This window comes from Rhinolophus hipposideros, assembly GCF_964194185.1.
Source record: "Rhinolophus hipposideros genome assembly, chromosome: 4".
Taxonomy (NCBI): Eukaryota; Metazoa; Chordata; class Mammalia; order Chiroptera; family Rhinolophidae; genus Rhinolophus; species Rhinolophus hipposideros.
This window is the reverse complement of record NC_138050.1, coordinates 99,977,680-100,001,877: the sequence shown is the minus strand read 5'-3', so window position 1 is coordinate 100,001,877 and position 24,198 is coordinate 99,977,680. Positions and strand designations below refer to the sequence as shown.

Sequence of the window (24,198 nt, the reverse complement as noted above, 5' to 3'; positions counted from 1 at the left end):
TAGAGAAGTTTCCATGTGAAATGGGGAGTGCATGACGTGCTTACAGCCTCAGGCTACAGGAAGCGTATTCTCAATATCTGTTCTTATCTCACCAACCCCTCCCCCCAATTTTCTGTACTCTAACATCATTGTTATTTATCTGCATGGGTAACAACCACAAATGTAACATACTTCTTGAGCTACACTTTCAGGGTGCTCTGCCCTCCCCCAACTCAGCCAGTCTAACTCAGTTAGATATTGACTTGATAGTTTTTAAAAGAAGCTCCCCCAGGTGATTCTAGTATGTAGCAAGTATTGAGAAACCTTGGTGACATCTCTATGTAGTCATAGGTTTATTATACTCTCACAATATATGTATATTCCACATATTAAAAATTAAATAACCCCTTACATTCATAGCCAACTAAGAGTTTCCCTTATGTTATAATATTTGATTCTAGAATCAGAGGCTGGGTAACTCTTTCTAACCTCATTTTTGAGACTGGGAAATGGAGGTAGAGATAGAATAAGAACCCAACTAATAAAGCTGGGACTTGACCCTATGCCTTCCAACTCTTCTTCTAGAGCTTTGAGCCCACACCCCTTTATAAGATGCCATCATGAAACATACTCCTGAAAGCTGGGAGAAAGTATGAATGGCCTGTGATGGGGTTCGGAACATGCTATTCCCATATAGGGTACCCTGGCATGTTGAATAGTTTAAGGTGAAGGAATTTGAGAAACGGTAGGTGCAGGAGGGACTCCCTGACTCCCCACGTCCCTCCTCAAGCAGGTCAGAAGACCCTCTTGTGAGGTCCCCTCTCTATACGTGGAGGAAAGGAGCTTCCTTATCTTTAAGACCAAAGGACTCTGAGAAAAATCAGAATGTACAGGCCTTGATGAGTTCCACCAGCATACTGCCCTTAGCCCACGCCTTTTTGTCCTATCACATTTTTCCACACCTTTCCATTCTTCATTAAACCTAATGTAAGCACTCAGGTTAACCATTTCTTTAGGTCTTCATTTCCTTATGAAGGTTCTCATGTCACATAAAATTTAAATAAATTTGCACGCTTTTCTCTCATTCACCTGTCTTGTCAAATTTACAGGGCCTTAGCTGGAGAACCTAGGAAGGTAGAGGGAGAAAAGTCTTTTCTTCCTTCCCTACAACTGTCAACAAATCCTGAGAGGGTTGGTTCCCTCCTTGAAGTAATAACACTGAAAGGAGGCACAGCTTGACTGTGGATCTGACAAAAAGGGGCCTCCGTATCAGGAAATGGGGTCTCAGAACTGGCTCAGAACTGGCTGGGCCATGTTTAGGATGTGGCTGGTGAACCCCCAAAACTAAGCCCTGCAGATGTCAGGCGTGAGGGAGCCTCACATTGCCAAATGTGACTCTATCACATCTACTGCACAGAGCAGAATCCATTCAGTTGTAATTTTTCTCAAAGACTAATATGTTGCTGTGTATACCCCAAGCAGGGACCTTTCTTGAATTCCCTCAGAACTAATATTTTTCATTTTCAAGATTATAGGAAATCCTTCTGAAAAAATACCCCCAAATGAACCCCAACTGACAATTCCATTTACTTTCTAAGCTTTGAATTTACATTTATTTCCATCTACATTAATCCTCTACTTCTGTTACATTAATTGGAGCGTTTTAAAACTTGCAGAGTTCTTTATTGCCCAATCTTATCATTCAGGCATTGCTTCTTGTTACTTTGAATTCAGAAAGTTCTAATCATCTAATTTGGGGAAAACAGTACAAAGAACATCCTAATTCCTGTCCTCTGAACAAATTATTCATACGCAAGGGATCTTTTAAAAAATGTTATGTGTATTTTATCTTATTTTAAATACAGTTGTACATTAATTTTTTTTAACTAGTTAGTTACGTCTCTGGATAAACATCCAATGCACTCATATGTTGTCTACACTATCAGAATGCCCACAGATTTGCACAGAAGTGTAGATAGCTTTGACACACCTCCCAGCAAACAGTTTCCGGGGTAAGGACACTGGGCAGGTGGCTCCCTGCAATCTTCTGCTTCCCAGGAAGACCGGAGATCTGCCTTCTCAGAGTACAGCGTGTTTAGCATCTGTTACGTGCTACGGACAAAAAGAATTGTCTTTTGGGTTGTATAAATTACCCAACTAATATCATTACCCGACTAATATCATTACATATAAGTTACTGAGAAAATTCACATGAACGAGTGAACTTATTTCTTGTCACACTGTAATAAGTAGGCTTTTCAGGGAATTTATGCATTTTTTAGATAAGCATAATTCGGGCCTAAATTATGATAGCTTCATTTCACCCTTCAAAGCGGGGCAAAAAGGAAAACTGAACCACTTACAGACAGCCAAAGAAATCCTTGCCAATTCTAGGATAAAAGAAATCCTCTGACATACTGCCACCTAGTGGACGCTTGGCCAACATTGACACGCTTGAGGCGCCACAGCCAGGCTTTGCAGATTTGAAACTGCCTTCTGCCCCTACTCCAAAGGCTAAAAATAATAAAGATGAGGAAATTACACATTTAAAAAAATATATTCTCATTGTGGCATTCTCCTATTTAGACTGCATTAACTTTTTATCTTTGCTGTCAGAGTCCATTTGAACAGACAGGAAAACAACTGATGTGGTTTTTTTTTAATCTCAACTTTTATTTCACTCAGATAAAAATGTTGGGATTTCACAATTTCTCCTCCAGGAAAGAAAGTATATGAAAGATCAATGTGATTGTGTAACTGTGGTCTCTAGGACTGCTTTTCTTCAACTTCTCCTGAACTCAGCATCCAAGAAGTACAATTCCCCCCCACCGGGGTGGGGGGTGACAGGGAAAACTTGAAGAGTATAGGCCATGTCTTCAGCCTGTTGGGACCAGGCTGATGTTCATCTTTTAATATGTTTTAGAATCTTTTGCCAAACGTAGGGAGGAGGGAGGCATCCCAGAAGTGGCTCAATCTTGGTGAGTCAGGGACACTTAGGAGAGATTGTACTGTATAAGAATAAATATAAACACCTATGAGGACTTTCAATTCCTTTGAGCAGTCGTGGGAATGTTGCTCCAGGTAATTTCAACATTTACAATTTACAACAAACACTAACCCTGCCTTTGCAAACTCAGCTGGATAACACCCCCAAACATGACTTTGATAACATTCCAATTCAAGAGTGAATGTTATTAAATTGGTCTTCAGTTGTTTGACTGAAGTGTTTGGGGAAATTTTGTTGTTGTTGTTGTCTTACAAATAATACAGATTTAAGCTCCCACTGAGGGCACCCCAGTTATACACATGCCTTAAAGAGGTCAAATTGCTGGAGTCTGGGTTTATCAGACTGAAAATCCCACCCATGCCTTGTGAATTGCGTGATCCATGTGGTACCTGTCAATCAGAGCATGGAGGAAGCAATTTGTACAGCCAGATGCTGTGGAAACCATTGGCACCAGCTCATAGCCCAGGTCTCAGGTGGCTGCCTCCCTCCAGCAGCAGCTGTAGGGACATCTGGCTGGTTGAACAAGGATTTAACACCCCGTTTGCCAGATATAATACAGGGTTCATACACTTGTTAACATATGTAATGCATTTATTCTAACATCTTAATGATACCCTTCCTGTAATTCTTCTCCAACCTAGTTACGAGAACAGTGTATTCATCAGCCGAGCTAGCACACGAATGCCACTCACCGGTTGTTTCTGAAAGTGAATAGCCGGCTTCCTATTCCTCCAGAGAAGTCCTACAGACTCCTGGAACCTTGCAAATCGCTCAGAAATCCATCCCCTCCTCTCCAGCCAGAGGACCACTGCCCTCCTTCAAGCTTCCATCATTTCTCACTAGGATTACAGTAATTGCCTCCTACCTCCTCTCCTGCTCTCCTTAGACCAAGAGCACACATGGAAGCATGTCCCTTCTCTTCCGAAAGTCCTCTGCGGGCTGCCCGCAGACTTCAGGAACACATCCACATTCCTTACCGGGCTTAGAAGGCCTGACGAGGAGAAAATTCTGAAATGTTCTAGATTGAAATTACAGCGGCCCGAGAGTAAGAGAAAGAAACAGAACCTTCAGCTATTGATGGCTGTGAATCTGCTCTGACAAAAGGCTGCTCACATTCCTGTACATCTTTTGGAATTTCAGATTCATGTCCAGGTGGCTATTTCCACAGATTATTCCCGCCAGGCACCAAGGAACTCCAGGAGCCTCCCCTTCTTTCTAGCCGGCTGTCCACTGCCACTTCACAGGAGGGGACATTTCTTGTTGGGACTCTGAGGCTATCCCAGAGCTGGCCCCGCTTCACTTTCTCCCACCCCTTTGCCGGTCGCTCCTGTAAATTCTTTCAGGAGGCTTATGTCTTTCTCCCCCTTCCTTCACTTGATGTATAAAAATGTTTGCAAACTCTGAGGCAATGGAGTGTTGTTTTTTCACCTAGCCACGCTGCTGGTGGCTTAGACTCCATGCCCCAAGATGGTTTTCTTTCCGCTAGCAATGACCTAATAAACCCTTTCTTTTGAACAGACTTTCAGCCGTGGAAGTTAATTCTTTTTGTTTAACAGGCCCTATAGGACTAGACTGGTTACCGCTCTGGCCTATCCTTTTATTCTTTACCTGCACCCCCAAACCGCACTGCCTCTAAGGATGCCACAGGTTCCAGCCACAGGGAACTCGTTATAGTGACTTTTGCCTGCAAGTCAGTGTTCTGCCCTCCGGTTCATAGAGGCTCTGTGACCATCTGCTCCCTCGGAGAGATGCCTTCCCGTCTTATCAATAGCTCGTATTTAATTGTGAAGATTTTTCTTTCCATGGTATTCTCGGTTTACGAGGCACAGAAAGAATACCCACCAAGTGTTTGCAGCAACTGAGAAGACAGAATTTGGGCAGATGTCTCAGCCTCTTGCTTTCCTCCTGACCTTCAAATCCACAGAATGTGGGGGATATTTCATATGCACCTGGATGGAGCTGGACACCCCCCAGTTCCATATGAAGACTCAATGGTGACCATTCAAAAACACCTCGAAGCAAAGAACTTGAAGAACAGCATGTGACCGTCATATATATAATGAACGGTACAGCACAGCCAATGCTTCTCAGCCCTAGCAGAGCCCTACAGCTTCCCAGGACTGCAGAGGACAGGAGCACTGGAGGAGGGGGCTGGACAGCTCCTCACAAGCCCATTGGGGGGAGGGATCCAGCCTCACAGCAAGTAGGGCGGAAGAGGGTAGATAGGGCAGAGTCCCCACTAATCCTCAAGGTAAGAGCCATCTCCGACTTCAATTCTGGCTGTAATTTTACATTTGGATCCCTAAATTCTTCATTTCTTAATATAAACTACTGATTAAAAAAAATCTTTCTCCCAAAGCCCAAGTCTTTGCAACAGGTATTCTATCCCGCTACTAGAGCACCCCCCTCACACTCCTAATCTCCTCCCCACCCCCCAAACTAAGTACAGTCACAGTCACGGAGGCTCGTTTCTCCCGGAAGAAGTCTGCTGATTGGAAGAGACGCATCTTTGCAAAGGGATACCATACTCTTCCTACCAAAGGGCTGAAGAAAAGAGTGCCTCTGTTTCCCAAAACAAAGTGATGCTTTCCGGGCAATGTGATGGCTATGCTGGGAATAGAAAATTCGTTTTTATTGTTTAACCTTCATGGTTGAAATGAGGAAGCTTCTGCTCCAGTTAAAGGTCCCCTTGGGTTTGTATAAAGTAGCCTTATGACAGCAATATTACTCTTCATAAAGAGCCCGATTTTAAAATGTCGTGTGCTATGGTACTTGTTAAAAAGGTGTAATCTAAGGACTTGGCAGAGTAAGTGCAGTGTGGCGTCTTGGGCTAACTGCTGTTTACCATGCCTCTGCTGTCTTCTGCCCCTTGAAACACAACCACACCACCTCACACTGGCAGAGACGCCAACATTCACAAAGCCTCATTTCCTCGAAAGATCACTTACTCTCACACATCCTCCCCAAAGTGTTTCTGACCACTGGGGTGAGACTCAAAGAGGAACAGAGGTACCTGCCCAGCCCCTGTGGACAAATGAGGCCAGGGAGGAAAGCAGAGGAGGGGCCGGGAAGAGCCTCCAGCCTCAAGGCCCCTAAAGTGTTCATGTCCCAAAGGGGGAAGAAGGTCCCCTCTCAAAGAAGCAGGAAAAGCACCATGCCTGGGAGTGACCTCTGGGACCCAATGAATCTTTCTGGGCCTTCATAATGTGACTAGCTCCTGGCAATATTAAGCAACCAGCCACCAAAAATAGGGATGGGCACAGATCACTCCCTTATTCAGTAAACTGGTTCTTTAAACTTCCGTTGAGCACCTACTCTGTGCCTGCCACCTGGGAGAGAAGCTAAACATCACACAATCACACAGCGCCTATCCTTGGGAAGCTCACGTTCGAGAGACCCAGACCAATGCCCGGCCATGCGATCGATGCAATGACAGAGTGAATACAAGAAGACATGCGCGTGCACACGAGGGACTCCTAACAAAAAAGGTGGGCAGTTGGGCGTCAGTGTAGACCCCTTTTGGGAAGTAATATCTGAGCTGAATGCCAAAACACAACTAGAAAACTGCGTACAAAAGAAGAGCCTGGAATGGCATATATGGAACCATGCACAAAGACCCAGAATTCATTCTTCCATCCATCCCAGCTTACTGATTGCCGCTGCGGGCCAGGCATCCTGTGGCGTGCTACTTTGTGGCGTGCTACATCCCTCTTTGCCCTCACTGTGCTTAGGATCCCAGCAGAGAGGCAGAGGGGGAGGAGCACGGCCAGGCTCGGGACCTTCAGGCAGTTGACTTTGGCGGGGTCACTGAGCATAGCTGAGGTGGGCTGAGGAGATGGAGCACAGGCAATGAGCCTGGAGACTCAGGGGTTGGGATGAGGGTTTCCAGGACACAGAGGACTTTGTGTTCTGTGTGCAGCAGCTCAGACCGTGTCCTGGTGACTAAAGGGGTCCACCGAAGGATTCCTGAGGCAGTAAATGAGGCAAGCAGCACGTTCAGATTTGCATTTAGAAATCACAGCTGTGGAGAGGATGGACTAGAGGCCGTGAGATCATGGACAGAGCGGCCACTGCACTGGTCCAGGCGAGAAATGACAATGACACCTGGATTAAGGTGACAATAATAGTGACACAGAGTAGAAAGGAGTATTTGGAGGTTTTGTAAAGGGGTAGAATTCACAGGATGGGGGTGAGGTGAAGAGTTAGTACGAGTGTGAGGCCATCTCTGGCTTCTGGTTTGGGTGATGGAGATGATGGTTACCAGTCCCCATGAAAGCGTAGGTGGGATGAGAAGCAGCTACAGGCACTGAGGAAAAGAGTCTGGGGTCCTCCAAACTCTTTGATGAACATGGGCCTCACGGTTTATAATTCTCATTATTATTCCTACTACTGCTGCTACTACCACCACCACCACCACCTCATGTCCTTGAAGGGCAAAGACTGAGGACGGGTAGCACCCTAGCGATAAGGAAGCTGTGTGGGAATGGAACTCTTCCAGACCTTGAACCTCAAGTGTTGTCTGACCATCTTAGACGCAACTTTCAAAACCCACCTTATGACACCACACAGCCTAAAACCTAGTTCTCAAACACAGTCATTTCAGTCACCAATGGCTTCCCTGTCCTCCAGTGGCTCTCACCTCCTCTCAGGAGGCTTAGATCACCTCCTTGGTCCCAGGAGCTATAAAACCCTCCTTTAAGGACAGACCAGCCGTTGTAGGAGAGGATTTCCAAAAATCATAGTATCTATTCCTGAGTTACGAAATCAATCTTTATGACAGATCTGGGAGCCTCCTATTTATTTACATTTTTAAACAAGGGCCCCAAGTGATTGTTCAGATCAGCAGGTTTGGGAATCAATGCTTTAGGGCACATCCTTTTCTCCAATTCCACAGGCTGTACTCCTCCTAGGATAAGCCACTCCTGGTGGAGCAATCCAATCTATCCTTTACCACCTTCCTCTTCAATCAAGGACCCTCAGCTTTGTTCACTTCTGGCAACTTAGCCCAAGATTCCTTGCCACATAGTTAGATGTTCCTCTTTCAGGCATGGCCTTCCTCTTCTTTGTTTCTTTAAAAATGTCAGTCCAGAATATCTTTTCTTCCATCCTGGAGTACTTCTAGCATAGAGATAAGCCCACCTGTGATGACATCACTCCCTGGTTATTTCCCTCTTGCAAACCTGGGTCTCCCCCGACATTGAGCACATCACAGCCCATAGCCCATTGTTGGGCAAAAGGCAGTAGATGGTCTTGACGTTGTAGGAAAATTCTGTGGGTCTTACTTCAGCTTTCCCATAAAGACAGCTTTTATAAATGCTAGATGTGATTAGGGTTGATTGAATTGCAGTTCCCAAAACTGTTATGGCAAACAGAGATGAAATCCCATTGGAAAACCACTACATGACTAACATCTCGATTTGGGAACATCAGTGCCCCAAACCCCAAGTTTCCTTGTGGGTTTACAAGAAACTTTCTCGGGACACATACTCCTATATACAAAGGCAAAGAGATAATGAATGAAGTTTAATTTTTTCCCCTTGTTTTTGGTGTGTGTGTGTGTGTGTGTGTGTGTGTGTGTGTGTGTCTCACTAGAAAGCAAATAAGAAATAAAAAATAACTATATAGCTATATAACAATGCCATGACTATCATTTCATAAGCAGTTAAAATATACTCAAATTTTAGTTGATTTCTTATGTTCTTTAGTTTTAAAAATGAAAATAGCCTTCTTTTAATAATTAACATTGGAATTCTAAGGCATCAGGTTTACATATAGAAAAAAACCACCACTTTACCAGATGAACTTTCTGGTTTTAAATTAATGTTCTTGAATCCACAAAACCTACTAAACATTGTGCAGTTGACAATCAAGGTTTATTCAAAGATCACAGTGGCATATGCCTAAGCAGACTTTCGAAAGTGCCTCAAAAAGATGCATGCTGTTAAATCTACTTTTAAATTTCTCTCTCTCCAGCAATCTAAATAATTCCAAAGCATTTAACCATTAGAAAATAAAATTGTCACCATTCAAATTTTTCATGGGCCTGTGTATGTGTATTTGCAGCTAACTTTTGCTCAGGTAGTGAGCCCACTGTCCTACCTAAATGGGGTTTAGTGAAAATCAGAGACTGCTCATTGTTCCCTAGAATTCATCCTCCCCTTTTTCCAATTAGTAATAGGCTATCTCCTTCCTCAAGCTTTGGAGGGCAAATGGCCACTCAGCTAGAGACAACTCACAGCAGATATGGTCTTGTGAGTAAGTTTCACCAGTAAGAGCAGCTAGAAGTGAGGCTGTCTCACTTTCCAAGTACGGCCCTCAGTTTTTCTTTCTTCCTTTCCTCTGTCTGGATATGGCAACAGATAAAGAAGCTAGCTTCGTCCCAGAGATGAAAGCTACCTGTTGAAGATGGAGGAGCCTTCCCCCTAGCCCTGGAGTGCTCACCTCTAGATTACTGCATGCAAGAGAAAAAAACTTCTATCTTACGTAGTTCACTGAATGATGGGTCTCTTTGTTACAGCAACGTAGACCAAATAACAGTGAATATTTCACTGAGGATCAAAACATTGTGAATTTTGGGCACACCGTTCTTAGTATCAGGGGATAATTTGCATTTACATTGTGAATCCTGCGGGAGATAAGGTTAAATATGTACTGATCCCAAGAAAATTAAAAAAGAATTTCAAGTAAGAATTAATTATTCAATAATGATAGCTCTCTGGTCTTACTCACCATTTTCCAGTAAGGATTTGGAGGCTCAGAGGCCTATTGACTCCAGGAAATACAGTTGACCCCTGAATAATGTGGGGGTTTGGGGTGCTGACCCTACCTCATGCAATTGAGAAATCCCATATATAACTTTTGATTCTCCCCAAACTTAGCTACTAAGAGTCTACTGTTAACTGGAAGCCTTACTGATAACAAAACAGTCAATTAACACATTTTGTATGTTATATGTATTGCATACTGTATTCTTATATTAAAATAAGTTAGACAAATGAAACGTTATTAAGAAAATCATAAGGAGGGGAAGATACATTTACAGTGTTTATTGAAAAAGAAATCCATGTCTAAGTGGACTTGGACAGTTCAAACCCATACAGTTGTTCAAGAGTCAACTGTAGTTTATCAAGAACATGCCAACAAAATAACTCATTGGTACTTGTTACCATCATTGGCATTTCATATTCTGGAGTGAAATTGGAGAGTTTTATAAAATTGTACTTAAAAAAGAAGCTAGAGCCATATATTTAGTTCACATTAGAAGCCTGACTCTATATAGGTTACAGGCTATGGAGAGGTGAAGAGACTTGAGAAAAATGTGACAAAAGGGAGAAGTTGGGATGAAGATGACTTTCAACCAAAATTAATCTGCTTTAGTGCCTCAGGCTACAATATTACTAATTATCCATTATAACATTGGAAAGACATCCGATAAATGAGAACCAGGTTTACAACAATTCCGAATGGCTTTATGAGTTGGCCAAATTCCATTCTTATTTAAAAATATTAGTTTATGAAGTTCAGTAAGTCATCAAACACTTATTTGCTCTTTTCTTTCATTCTTGAGACTAAATTACGTGTGATATGTTCGCATGTGAGCAAAATGGCTGTGGTTCTTGTCCTCATGGAGCTGCCAGCTTCATTCCATGATCTCTAAATACTTCTGACTATTCAGCTCTTTCAGGGGAAAAAATTTTTTTTTAATATTCCCAAATGTACATATTTATGTATTTAAACAGCAAATAAAAACCCTCCTGTGCATTAGGTACATTATAAAATATTCACCAAAACATAGCCTTTAAAAGCTAATACTGAAAAAAAATGCATATAAGTCCCCAGGCTTCCTTCCCAGATCCTAAGGATCAATTTCAATATACTGAACATCTCACTATGGAGAGAGAGGCAGTTGTGTAATTAGTGTATTGATCTCTCTCCTGGAAATCATTCTTTCAAATGCCTTTGAAACTGAGTTTTAGGAATCAAAAACCTGGCATGCTAAGATCGAGCAGAGTCGCAGCCCCAAGTGCTCAGAACGTATATAAACAGATGGGTTTCCACGAGGACCGGCCAGGAAGTCTGAGGGCCAAGGCCAAGTACCCCCCCACCCTTCCTCCATGCAGGCCTACGCTCACCACTCTGCTCCTCAGGCTGGCAGAGACCACAGAGAATGCCAAAGTTGGAAACAAGAATTCCTTTATAAATCGGACACCATATTTGTACTAGTGTTTTCTTTATTGTCATAGACTGTTATGATAGACTTTGCAAATTGTGGTCGGTAGGGTTGGATCACTAAGAGGCCTTAGAGTTCTGTGCTAAAGGGGAAAAAAAGCCAAGAAAACCCAGCCACAAACAGAAAAGGGGGAAAAAACAGCATTACTTGTCTGACCAAAGACGGGCTGGGTAAACACCACTTTCTGCACACATATAATGTGATATTGTGCTTATGTCTAGCATTTGTTGCCATTGGATGGGTTGAGCTGTCAATAACGATTGCAGCCACACATGTAATTTTGTTTCACGTGTTCACTCAATGTCTATTATACATTAGAATTAAAACTAAGATGCAGACCGACTTGTAAATGCCTGATACATCCATCCTATTTTCAGTATTGGCAAGTGAAATGAGAAATCTGATTATTTTGGCAAGATGTGTAGAATGTCCCATTAACCAATAAACCTTATCAAAGGATAACACATTTGGCAAATCATTATTTGGCAAGGGTAAGAGAGGAGTAAATCATTAGGCATAGAAAAAGTTATGGCAAAGTGCCTAGCATAGTATGTGCACTTAATAAACACTAGTTGATCCAAATGATAAGGTATGGAAAACGCTCGTCTCCTTCCTAAAGATCCTCTTGTCTGGGTAAGAAATCTTCTACTTCCAAACACTCATTGGTATATTGTGACAGTCCTTGTTCTTTAAAAAGGATTACCTGTGTGTAATATTACTACCCATGCACAATAGGTAAAATCCTATAGCACAACACCAACAAATGTGAAATTGATGAAATTAATGAAATAATTATCTGGTGAGTCACACTAACCTATTAGTATAATTAAAACGTTGTGCCTTTAATAAGATCAGTTGGCTATTCTTGTCTGCTCACAAATCTTTCTCCTCTGGCTTGTCAGCTACTGAATCTCTCATAGTTAACGTTACTCATTTAGAATGAGGCACCATGTCTCCAAAAGGCTCTGAAAATAGTTAAACCTCTGTCACTGTTGCTCATCGACATCTTTAAGTACAATTTGTTTTACCATGCTGTCTAGGCAGTCACTCAGAAAGCTCAAAGAAAATGGGACAATGAACAGGTAAGTTGTGATGGGGCAGGTAGGGGCAGAAAAGTCCACTGAAGCAGCAGAAGGTGTGACAGCACTTGCAGGGAGCAGTGACTGGCCACGAAATGCTCTCTCCATTGGAGATTTGTTTCCCCTTATGATATGCAATAAGGTTATCACGTTTTTAAAATAGTAAACTAATTTTCCCAGCACCATTTTTGAATAATTCAAGCAATGCCCACTTATTTAAAATAATTTTATATTATGTTAAAGTATATACATACATACAGTCACACACATACAATAAGTTCTACTCCAAGGTCTTTGATATCTTTCATGGATTAGGGCTTTACATACTTATGTTTTCACAGTAACAGATGCAATTTTAAAAGCTTCTGTAGAGTTTCCTAGTTTTATTTCCATAAGACTAGTTAAGTTTATATTGAGGGCTTTTTTGAAAGTCATAAATGGCATCTTTCACTAATGTTTTCTAATTATTACGTGAGAGGGGCCAGCTAGTTATTATTACTTATTAATTTTTACAAATGGATTTATTTTATTTTGCTTGTAGCTTTTCGGTTTCTTTTGAATTTTCCCAAGAATATGATCATATCACATGCAAATCCTGCCATCTCCTCATCTATCTATCTATCTATCTATCTATCTATCTATCTATCTATCTATATATATATATATTTTTTTTTTTTCCCTTATTTCATTCTCTTGTGTAATTACACTAGCTAGTACACTCCGAGCAATGGTAAGTAACATGGGGACCCGGGGCATTTTCGTTGTGTTTCTGACTTTAAGATAAAAGCCCCTATTTTTCATCATTAGCTATTATAACTTTTAGTTTGAGCAATTTCAGATAAAATCAAGAATCTACCTAGTTCTATTTTCTAATGGAGTTTAAACATCAGAAATAAAAGAAAAATTCTGTCAATCGCTTCTCAGTATTTATGAGATGATACTGGTTTTCTCCTTTGACCTGTTCGGATCAACCATTCTTGCATTCTCAGATAAATGCTAATGGTAGCTGTTCTTCTTAACATTAGTTATTTTCAAAATTATCTTGGCTGATCTTGTTCTTCCAGAAGAAACACAAAGGATAATTTTTAAAACCAGGAAGGCAATGAAATTAAAAGTTTATCTCTTCATTGTAAGGAAGATTCAATATGGATCAATCTAAAGAGAAAATTAGGAAACACTCATTTACCTAACCATAATTACCTGAGTTAGGGGTTCCATTTTGAACTAAGAGACGAGACCACCTCTAGTACTCGTAAATAATTGCTTGTAGGCAGATTACTGAGTATTGGGGAGATGGAATGAAAAGCAGACTAATGAACATGAAACATAAAACAAGACAATAAAAATGAATAGACGAGCAGACTTGCTGTTACCATAGCTCAAAAATTACAGTATAAGAAATAGAGATCAAATTTAACCCACATTTTAAAATATGCATCTACTGCATAAAGCTATGCACCTGCACATTAGTTCTAATGAAAATATAATATGTATAACAACATGCTCTTATGGATATAAGAGCAATACGTACTTGACTGATTCAATGATGCTCTGTTTCTACATTTTAGTATCTCTGATTAAGATGAGACCGAAATCAATGATGATCATGTCTAAATTTCAGTCAACATGTTCTTCTTTCTTTGTGATGCATAAAATAATGAAGTCAGTTGAAAACTGGTAATATCTTAGATTTGATAAAATACAGCAAAGCACCAACTTTAAGATAATACAAAACAGCTTCCTCTCTCTACCTCTACCGCCAACACGTATCTTCTTTTTAAAAAATGCTTATTACTATATGTGGATTTCTAAAGAATAAATTGAATTAAGATTCAGTTTAGACTTGAGGAATTTGGGAACTTCAGGATTTACTCTAAGATGACCAGAAATAACCCAGAGGGTTGCAAACTAGAGGTTGGGATGTGTGGGTGGCTGCCAGAATCCACGCAGAGGTGCATGCAAGCATGCCATGCACGGAAGTCTGCGTGCACTGGAGTCACTGTGTTCTACCCAGTTTCGGGTGGAGTCAGTAAGTAAAACAATTCCACGGCTGATGAATTCTCAGGTGCCTTTATCCAGGAAAGGAAAACAGGCAGTTATTACAGTGTTTCTCAGGTGGAGCTGTCAGTACAAGAGAAGTCACTGGTTTTCTCTGTCCCCATCTTCTCTCTTCTCACCCAGCTCTCCCGGAAAATGAGAAAATAGACACAGAATTTCCATCTCGCCCATCACATCATTTCCTGCTCTGCTGGCTTACTTCCTCACCACAACTAACAACAATGGACCAGTTACACTTATTCTCAACAGAGCCCTGGATCCACAGAGGTACAACAGAGGATCCTATCTTTACAAAACCAAATAGAAAGGAAACAGCTAGCAGAGGGCCGTGTGACTGGGTTCTAGGGCAGCGAATTCAAATTAGCAAAACTGACCCACTGACTACCACAAACCATCTTTGTCCTCTTTCCAAATGTGAATTTACATCCCTCCTCTAAAAAACAAAAAAAAAAAAAAAAGGAAAGAAAAGAATATGAATATGAATGTCTCTGGTCACCACAATCAACTGCCACCAACTTCAAAAGAATTCTGCTAATCCCTTACAATTCTCATTAGCAATTTTACAAATTCTTAAAATAAAAAAAAAAAAAACAAAGTCAACAGCACTTAGCCAGTATCAATTTCCTTATTAGTAGAGTCAGCGAGGCCCTTGACCTATAACCACCACGTGGACTCACCTTTCGCACAGCTGCTTGAAACGCCTGCTTAATTCTCTTACAAGAATCAGGTATTAATTTTGTGTCTTGACTCTCCAGACTTGTGTCTTGCAAATCTGCGTTTTCATGGAGGTTGAAAATTCTATTAATGCAGTGAGTGTCATCTTCTGATATTCTATTAGGATCCATCTGAGGGGAAAAAAAATGTGAGGAAATTATTAGAGTGTTTAACATTAATCATTCTGCTATTTCATAAAGTGTGACTTAAGAAAAAAAATTCATTTTTGCAAGTCTTCATGTCCCCAATGATTAACAGTTAATACAATTACCCTCTAGTTGGTGAAAACATTGATTTCTAATTCATTTTCATGAGTAGCTGCATATCATAACAGCACAGGTGTACACGTGTGATTGATTCATGGGGAAATTGTCCAAATCATGTGATGAGGGGGAAGTCCTCATAGAGGAGAGGGGTGACAAGGAAATCACATGTGGTCAGTGCAGGTGGAGAAAGCTTTTTGTCTTGAAGTCACACGCAGCATGCTAGATGGGTTATGAAGCCCACCTAGAAATTCACAGCATGAAGCCGACATAAATCCAGTGAAAATAACATCATCTTTAGCCACCATGTTTGTCTGGCCTTTGTCCTTAATTAATATGTATTTTAATCAGCTGGAGAAGGGCAAGAGAAATCCATTTCCTAGTCCCAAAGAAAACCTGAAGCCAGGGCATAATTTTCCTTTTTGTTGAACCTCTCATCAGTATTTCTCAACCTGGAGTGGTCTGTCTGTCAGGGGGTGGCCGGAAATGTGGGTGGGTGAGATCTGGTGTAACATGTCTCAGGAGGGCTGCCTGGGGCCGGCAGGCTACCTGGCTATGTTCTGAGGGGATGCTAAAACTCTTGTAATGTATGGGATTTTCCCACCCAAAATATCTCCATCAAATTATTAGCTGGTCGTCTGATTAAAACAGGTGCCAGCATAAGAATTTCTTTAAGTATTACTCTTTTTTGAAATTCTCTGCCCACTCCTCCCAGGGCTCTGACAAGCCTTTGCAGTGGTTTCAAGCACCAAGTAAAGTGTAGAGATAATTAGCTATCAAATGTTTTAATAATAACAGTTTAATTTGTTGTCCTTTTCTTTCAAAAATTCAAGGTACTTCATGTGCATTTGCTTATTAGCAGGTACAGACTAGATGAACAAAGGAAACATTACATAAGTTTGCATGACCAAAGCCCAGCCAATAACACCAGATCCCTGGTTTAATTATCCTTTTAAAAGTATTCAGAAAGATGTTCAAGTTTATTAAAAAAAAAAAAAACACATCAGAAATAAACTGGAAAGTACCCTATCTACATCTGAAATTCTCAAAGTGAAATGATAGCCTTTCAACAAATGTGCATCCACTAATATGAATTTTATTATTCCACCCTTGCAAAATACAAGGTGTGATAAAAAAAAAAACACATGGTGAATGTATAAATTTTAAAAAATCTGTTACAGTAAAAGACATGTTGCCATTAATCACCTCAAAATACTGCCCTTCACTTCAAAAACACTTATCCCATTGTTCTTGCCACTTTCTGAAGCCGTTCTGGAAGTCTTCTTTCCTGAGTCCTCTTTCCCGCGTGTCTTTAGTTGAGCTGTTGTGGCTGCCTCGATGCCCTGAATCATTTTGACTTTAGGAAGAGCCAGAAGTCACACGGTGCCAGATCTGGTGAATAAGGTGGATGAGGACACACCATAATGTTTTCATTTGACAGAAATTGCCGTATACCAGAAGCGATGTGTGACACGGAGCGTTGTCATGATGGAGGATGAAGCAGACACTCACAAAGCAGGACTTCCAGAGCTGCTTCAGAAAGTGGCAAGAACAGTGGGATAAGTATGTTTGAAGTGAGGGGGAGTATTTTGAAGGGTATTAATGGCAATGTGTCTTTTACTGTACGTAATATTTTTTTAAACATTCACTGTATGTTTTGATAAGTATTATCTATAATCATGGGAATTATTTGCAATCCATATTTACTTTTCATAGTTTCTTTGAAATAACCAGTACGGATCAGAACATGTGAGTTTTTATGTAAGGAACGCTTTCCATCACATACTGTTTTTCAGAAAAGCTCACTTATGCCAATAAGTTTCCCACAAAACCAGAGAAGCCTGGGCAACTGATATGAAGGGTCACTGAGTTCAGACCTCAAGAAAGAAGACTCATGCAAGGGCCTCAGTTGGCTCACTGCCAGAAAACTGCTGAACGAAAGGGACGATGTGGTGTCCCTGGGGAAATGCCTGGGGACCCGAAAACGGGTTCAGCTCAAGTCCTGCCCACAAGCTAAGCATCATCTAACAGAAACAGCAGTCGCCAATGCTCTCGCTACTGAAAGCACAGCCCAGATACCTGCAGCATTGCAGGCTCCTCCGAGGGAGCTCCTTGGGAATACAGACTGGTAGGCCTCACCCTGGCTCACTGCCTGGAATCTGCATTCTACCTAGATCCCAGGTGCTTCTCAGACATGTTAAAACTTGACACACAATGCTTTCAAATCTCAAATATGCAAATATAGGTTTCCTGCTAGTAAATGACTCCAACTTTCCTTGAAAGTATTTTCACAAGTAACACCAATTAGTACCAAATACTGCAGCGCTTCCTAATGGTTAATGATTTAGATGCAAAGAAATATAATGCAAAGATTTCCACCCAGCTTTCATAAGAAATGTCCATTTCCAGATTCCCGCCCCCCCAGTCAATTTAATCAACATCCCTACGTGTCGGGGCCAACTGAATCTCACCCGTGTCTCAAATGTGCCTTTGAAAACCACGGCTTCAGAAGGTAACATTGGAGCTAAAACATACAGAAAACATCACAAATTATTTTCCCGAAAGAAATCATGAACATGTGGCATAATTAATTTTGATATACTCACATTTATTTATTTCTTTACTTAAGGACCATACATTAGAAATGTATTTTTACTGTCACCCCAATAAATTTAATTTAAAAAAAGAAATGTATTTTTATCTACAAACAAAAGTCTCCCATTTCAGTGCTCTGACAGCTCTCATTCCCTGAAAATGGAGAGCAGGAGAAAAGGGAAGGGCGGAGGGGCAGGGAGCAGGGCCAACCACAGCACAGATAAACCAGGGCCTCAGCCCCTGTGGTTTCCAGGCTGAAGGAGCAACAGAGCCAGGCGTGGGATTTCGTAGGATTTCGGCTGGACACTCTACCATGCTCATCCACTGACTGACCGAATGCATCTCCTACCCCACAACCTATCTCCTGACACAGCAGTCTGGAGAGTTTGCATGACTGAAAAATGACACTTTGTAGTCTATGCTACCCGGTAATTACAAATTGGAAATGACTGTATTTCTAGTGTTGCAAATCATTTGATGAGTTTTATCCAGTAAATTAAACCTGCCAAGTACTGGGTTAGATGCCATGAATAAGAGAGAGCGAAACAGTCAGTCCTTACCTCCGTGGAACTTACACTCGAAAGAGAAACACAGAAATTCATCCAAAAATCACAGCAAACTGAGTTACAAATGAATTCACTGTACCTAGAAATGTCTGAAAACATTAAATAAATCATGACTTTCTGATTTAAAACGGACTTTTACAATGCATTTATCAGATGATGTAGTTCATGTGAAATGAATCCAGTCATTTAAAAATAACTTCCTTGAAACTTCACCATGTTTAGGGTTAAAAGAGGCAGGATGCTTGACATTTATGCTACTCCGTTATCTGTTCTTTCAATCCAGCAGTCTACACACCTCTCATCAGATTTTCAGTAGTGACTGCTCTCCTGTATGGGCAGCAAACAGCTAGGGAGGTAGGTGTGCATAGTGGAGAATTGGGGGAAGGAGTTAAAAGAGCAACAGAGATTGAGTTTTCTGAAAAGCTTATCTCTAAACTCTGAATATGGTTATAGTGATGTTAGAAAAAAGTACACATAAATCTTACAAGCAACCAACTTTTTGGAAAGTTTTTTTTTTTTTTTTTGTAAACCAAAGTATGAATACTATGTGGTAAATATATAGCACAAGCCACCTGCTATTTATGCTTGGCAAGGTTGGTGGGGGAAAAGCCAATCTACTGGATCTAGTAGGTTTTTTTGGTTTGTTTTTGTTCTTGTTTTTTATCTAGGCAGTGGCAACCTGCAAACATTCAGGAGGTGGATTCATCTTTAACTATTCAAATATGAGTTAAAAAGGGGAAAACTTTTTTTAAGTCACGGTAATTTTTACACTATTCTGGGCATTCTTATAAATGCATTTAAGACTAAGTCGAACTGTTTTTTTCTTAGGGATTTATATAGCTCCCTCCCCCCCACACACACACTAAAACAACAATAAAACTGACCCCTTGTTCTCATTTTTTTTCCTGTAAACTGCAAACATGTTACCTGATACTAGTTTATTTCATTCTAATTCAAATGCATTCAGAAACCCCAAGCAGTTGACCCACGACTTTAGGGGAAGTCAGAAAACTATCTCTTAATCTTATTTGGTACCCAGTTCTAATCCAAAGGAGCTGATAGAAGTGAAAATGTTAAATCAGTGACAGGTCAACTTGAGTCTATTCTCTTAGCTAGAACTTTGAAAGATGGCCTCCAGCATATGTAAAAGTGGAAAGAATTGTAATGTGAACTCCCACATACCCACCTTGAGCATCAACAATTGCCAAGGCATAGCCAATCTCGTTTCATCTCTAAACAACCATTTCCCTTCCCCCACACTCCCCACCTATTATTCCAAAACAAGCTCCAGACATCATAGCATTTCATTTATAAGTACTTTAGAATGTATCTCTAAATTATTAGGTTTCCTCTAGGTATCAAACTTTGATACCACGCTCAATAAAATGCAACCAGATCTGGGGGTGTATTATTATGAACACATTGCTCCTAATATTACTTCTTTTCTGAAGAAGATGACCTTATAAAAATGTGATTGGGTTCAGAGAAATGGCTAATACATTTTGTATGTCTTAGAAAAACCCAATCTTCATGCCATTTAGGAAAATTGTACCCAGAAATCTGATGACATTACATTCTCCAAGTGAAAATTTTCTAGCTAGGCTTACTAACTTACATGTTTACTTTAGAAAAGGGTTTTGAGAGTTTCACTATTATCCATGTGACATCAAGACTGTTACATTAAGATAAGTGATCATCAGAAGCCTAAACCTCTCAGCCCGCCAGACCATTATTATTGGGAATTCCTACCGAGAAAGCTGAACAACTATAATAAGAGCCCAGCGGGTCATTCTTTCCTATGTGGCCACATCGATTTCCATGGTTCCTGCCAATCTAAGCTGCTCATGGCCCTTAGAACTCATTCATTCTCTGCCGCTCTTTCAAAGCTGAACACTCACTTCACTATTACCGCTATGAAAATGCCAAATCCCTAAGGTGTTAGAAAAGATAAAAGGTAGAGAACGAATGCATCTTCTGTCCTTTTTTAAATGCTGCGCTCTTGTTTGAGAATTTTAAGTCTTTTGTTGTAGGCTTCTTCATTACCTAGCACCACACATTCACGTAGTTGGTGGACAGTGTATTTTGAATAAATGATCCTTAACTCCTATTCCATTGCATTTAATAGTGTCCTGTGTGTTGCAAGCACTCAATACACAAGCATTAAAAGGGGGTGGGGGGGGGAAACAACATGCTGGAAAGGGAAAATGGGTAAACCAGTCATTCTTGACTGCAGCATACTCCAATAAAAAAACGTTTCATCACTTTCATATAGATTTGTGTAATCTATGTTGCAAGTAAACCACTGAAAAGTTACTTTTTTTAGGAAAAAAAACCTCAGTGGATAAAGATTATTTTTATTACTGTGCAAGAACAAATTTTCTAAAGTATTGCTCGTATTTCTACCTTTGTTTTAGTCAAACTTGTTCTATAAATTGCAAACTAGTGCATAATGACTACTTACCAAAAAGCCTATGATTAAGTAGTTCACGACTCTGGCACATGTCAAAAACGCATACACCCCAAACAATGCCATGTTTTCATGCATCTAGTTTGGTTTAGTAATCACCTTTGAATCTGAAAAACCAATGAAGTCCAAACCCAACTCTCTTTTCCCATAAAAAAATGCACAGTCAGCCCCCCACTTCCTCTGAGAAAGAGTTCACAGCACCAGACAAGAATATTTGAATGAATCCAACCAACTGCTCTGCAATTTCCAAGAAAACACAAGAGCATAAACCACCAGAAAGCATAATATTACAAATTTACCCCTTCCTTTCTATCTCTCTGCAGTTCCAAGCTGTCTTCCTCATCTTTTACAAGGGTTATTTGCTACATTGTAGTGAAGCTTGCCCAGGGAGATAACTCCCCCAGGGTCACACACACCTTGCCTCCTTCCTCCGCCCACCTCAATGGGAAGGCACATGGGTCCTTCCTTCATCCTTCACCCTGCGCCAAGCACCAAGCGGAGTCCGGGTCAAGTTTCTCCGGTCGCGCTGTGTTATTTGACCCATATGACGACTCGGGCATCGCCACGCGGGGCTGCAGCGGCTGCGGGCAGCGAGTGCACCGCGGGCGGGAGCTCACCGGTAAAGCAGCCAGCCCCAGGCACCCAAATCCTCCAGGCGATGGGCAGGAAGGATAAGGGGCGATGCCTACGCGAAGCTGCTCATTTTTTTCCTAAATGGACATCATTCTTAGCTCCTAGTGAGAAATGGAATGGGGGGGGAGGGGAAGCGCGCGATCATTTCCAGAAGAGGTGAGCGGCCAATGCTGTCTCGCCGGGGGAAATTCAAACTAAGCAGGACGCTGCAGCCCAGCCTCCCAGCGCCGCAGGGCCGGCTGAGCGCGCAGAGACCCGAGGCCAGTGCGCCCCGCGCCTGGCGGTCCGGAGCCCGACGCTCGGTCTTTAGAGTCCCTTTTCTCTCCGGAATAGCAAGATCTAGGGAGCCGAACCGGACGCCCAGACTCGGCGCAGCAGGAACGAGGCGGGTGCGCCCGGCCGGCGCGCCCGGAGGAGGCGAGCACTCACCTGCGCTCGGAAGTACAGGAAGAGGGCGACGCTGCAGACCACCTGGCCCAGCCCCAGCCCCAGGAGGGCCACGAACAGGGAGCGGGAGGCGGCTGCGGGCGGGTGGGGCGCGGGCGGCGCGGGCGGCTGCGGGGCGTGCAGGGGGCCGTCGTGCGGGGCGCCGGGGCCGCCGCTGCCCATCTCGTCCGCGCCGCGCAGGTACCTGGTGTAGTCTCGGCTGGCGCGGCGCATGGCGCTCGGCCCGCTGGCCCGGGCGCTCGCCTCCCTCGCACTGCCCGCTTTGCGGCTCTGCCCGCGGCCAAGGCCAAGGCCAAAGGCGGCGCGGGGCCGGCGCGGGGCCAGGGGGGCCTCGACGTGGGCGCTCAGGGCCAGGCGCTGCTCCAGGGCGCGGGGAGCGGGCAGGGCGCCGGCCGCCCCAACTCTTATAAAGCTCTGGGAGAGGGCTGGCCCGGGGAGCCAATCAGCCCCGGGCGAGGCTGCCTGCTCCACTCCCACCTCGGGCTCCCCTTCCTTCCTTGCGCCCTCCCTTTCTCACTCCAAGGCTTCCTCCCCATCGGCCCTCAGAGGAGGAGGCTGTGGATTGTTCCAGCGGTGCCAGATGCCACTTGCCCATCGTCCGCTAACTTTTTGAATCCAAGAGATGGACCGGGGAAATGCAGATGCGCGTCTTGGTCAAGGATAAATTAAAGGTGATATCACAGACACCCTCGGGCAGTTCTCTTTCCTGAGCCTCAGTTTCCCTATAGGATTTATAAAGAGGGCCTGACCTCCTATCTTCCTCTTTGTCCCTTCCACACCCACCCCAAAATCAACACGGAACGTCGTCGGGGATCCTGAGAGGGCAGTCTCCACCATGGTTCCAAACACAGGTTCTGAACTCAGTTTTTTGGCAGACTTAGAAAACCTGAACCCCCCTCCCCAAATCTGTTTCTGCACCCTCAGCGTGGCTTTGAGTGAGGCAGCCGAAGGCCTATAGGCACCAGTTCTGACTTGAAAAAAAAGAAAGAAAAGGCTACAGAGAGAGCGGTAGGAGCCAGCAGCTTCATCTATAGAACCATCGACGACATTCCTACAAAGTTCATCGTGTGACCTCCCGGCTGCGTGGCAGTGATTTTCCTTCAGCACCCTAAAGATAAGAAAGGTCTATACCCAGAGGTCGGCAACCCCCAGAGGACTCTTCCAGCTGTCAATCAGGAAAGAGGGATGTTACACAAAGCTGGTGGTGTAGTTAAATGTTAGTTTCATGGCGAAAGGAGACTTTCTAGGGCTTTTTAAAAGTCTCTCTTCAAAATTCTGCCCCGTGGTGAGAAAGTGAAAAATATGAACATTGCTCAGAAACTCTTATACATCTTCAGCAGGAAGGAAGGGAGCATCTCGCCAATTTAAACACCTATGAAAACTTAGGATGTTTCCACGAATGCCTTTTGATCTGGTGCCCTCTTTCTGCGTAGTTCTCTGGTGGACACTTCTATAGGCAAGACGTACCATAAGTGACACATCTCTGAGGTATTAAAGCTGGTGTTCTCAACTGAACACTTTAGAACGCAGCACACATTGAAGAAGAAGAGTAGCCAGGTTGGATTAAAAAGCATCCGTGCAAATGAAACAATTTGTTCAAGTTCAAAAGTACTTTTAGCATTTATAGCTGTGTATATATCAAATTTGACAGGGAAAGAGGGAAACCATTTTTTTCTACTTCCCATATAGAAATAATTCACACTAGTTTTCCTGCAGGCCTGGGCCTCTTCCTACATTCTGTTTGATAACTTTGAGCAGTTGGGGTTCTTTTTCTCCTCTTCCTTGTTCTTGTTCTTTTTGGAAACAATTCTATATTTCAAACTTTTTCTAAATCTTTATTAGAATCAAAAATTTTTCAAATGCGCTACAACTAAATCCACAATGACTTCATTGCAGCCCCTTTCTGGTTTTGTTTTGTTTTTTTTCAAATGTTTTGTACATGTTTTGTAGGCCATCACACCGTGATCCTCGGATTACAAAAAGGTTCCTCACATCTCTGTCTGTTTGACCTGGTCGCTTCATACATAGGGCCATACAGTCCATTCCTACAGAGCTCTTCCTGTGATCTCCTACTGCTTGGCAGTGAGCTTCCCTTAGTACCTGAACGATGGCATCCATAGGCTGGATTGGAAACCACCGTCAGTCCACTTGTTGTTCCTT

At 42.4% G+C, this 24,198-nt stretch overlaps 1 protein-coding gene across 1 annotated transcript in view; it reads right to left on the bottom strand.

Annotated features, from left to right (window-relative positions):
* The window catches only part of TNFSF11 (TNF superfamily member 11), a gene marked incomplete at both ends in the record, with an annotated part of 30,379 nt that extends 8,128 nt beyond the window's left edge, over positions 1–22,251 (bottom strand). The window contains 2 exons of the mRNA XM_081046311.1: positions 15,031–15,198; positions 22,021–22,251. Coding sequence (XP_080902437.1) covers positions 15,031–15,198; positions 22,021–22,251 — 399 coding nt within the window. The remainder of the gene's footprint in view (positions 1–15,030; positions 15,199–22,020) is intronic.
* Positions 22,252–24,198: the final 1,947 nt, after the last annotated feature.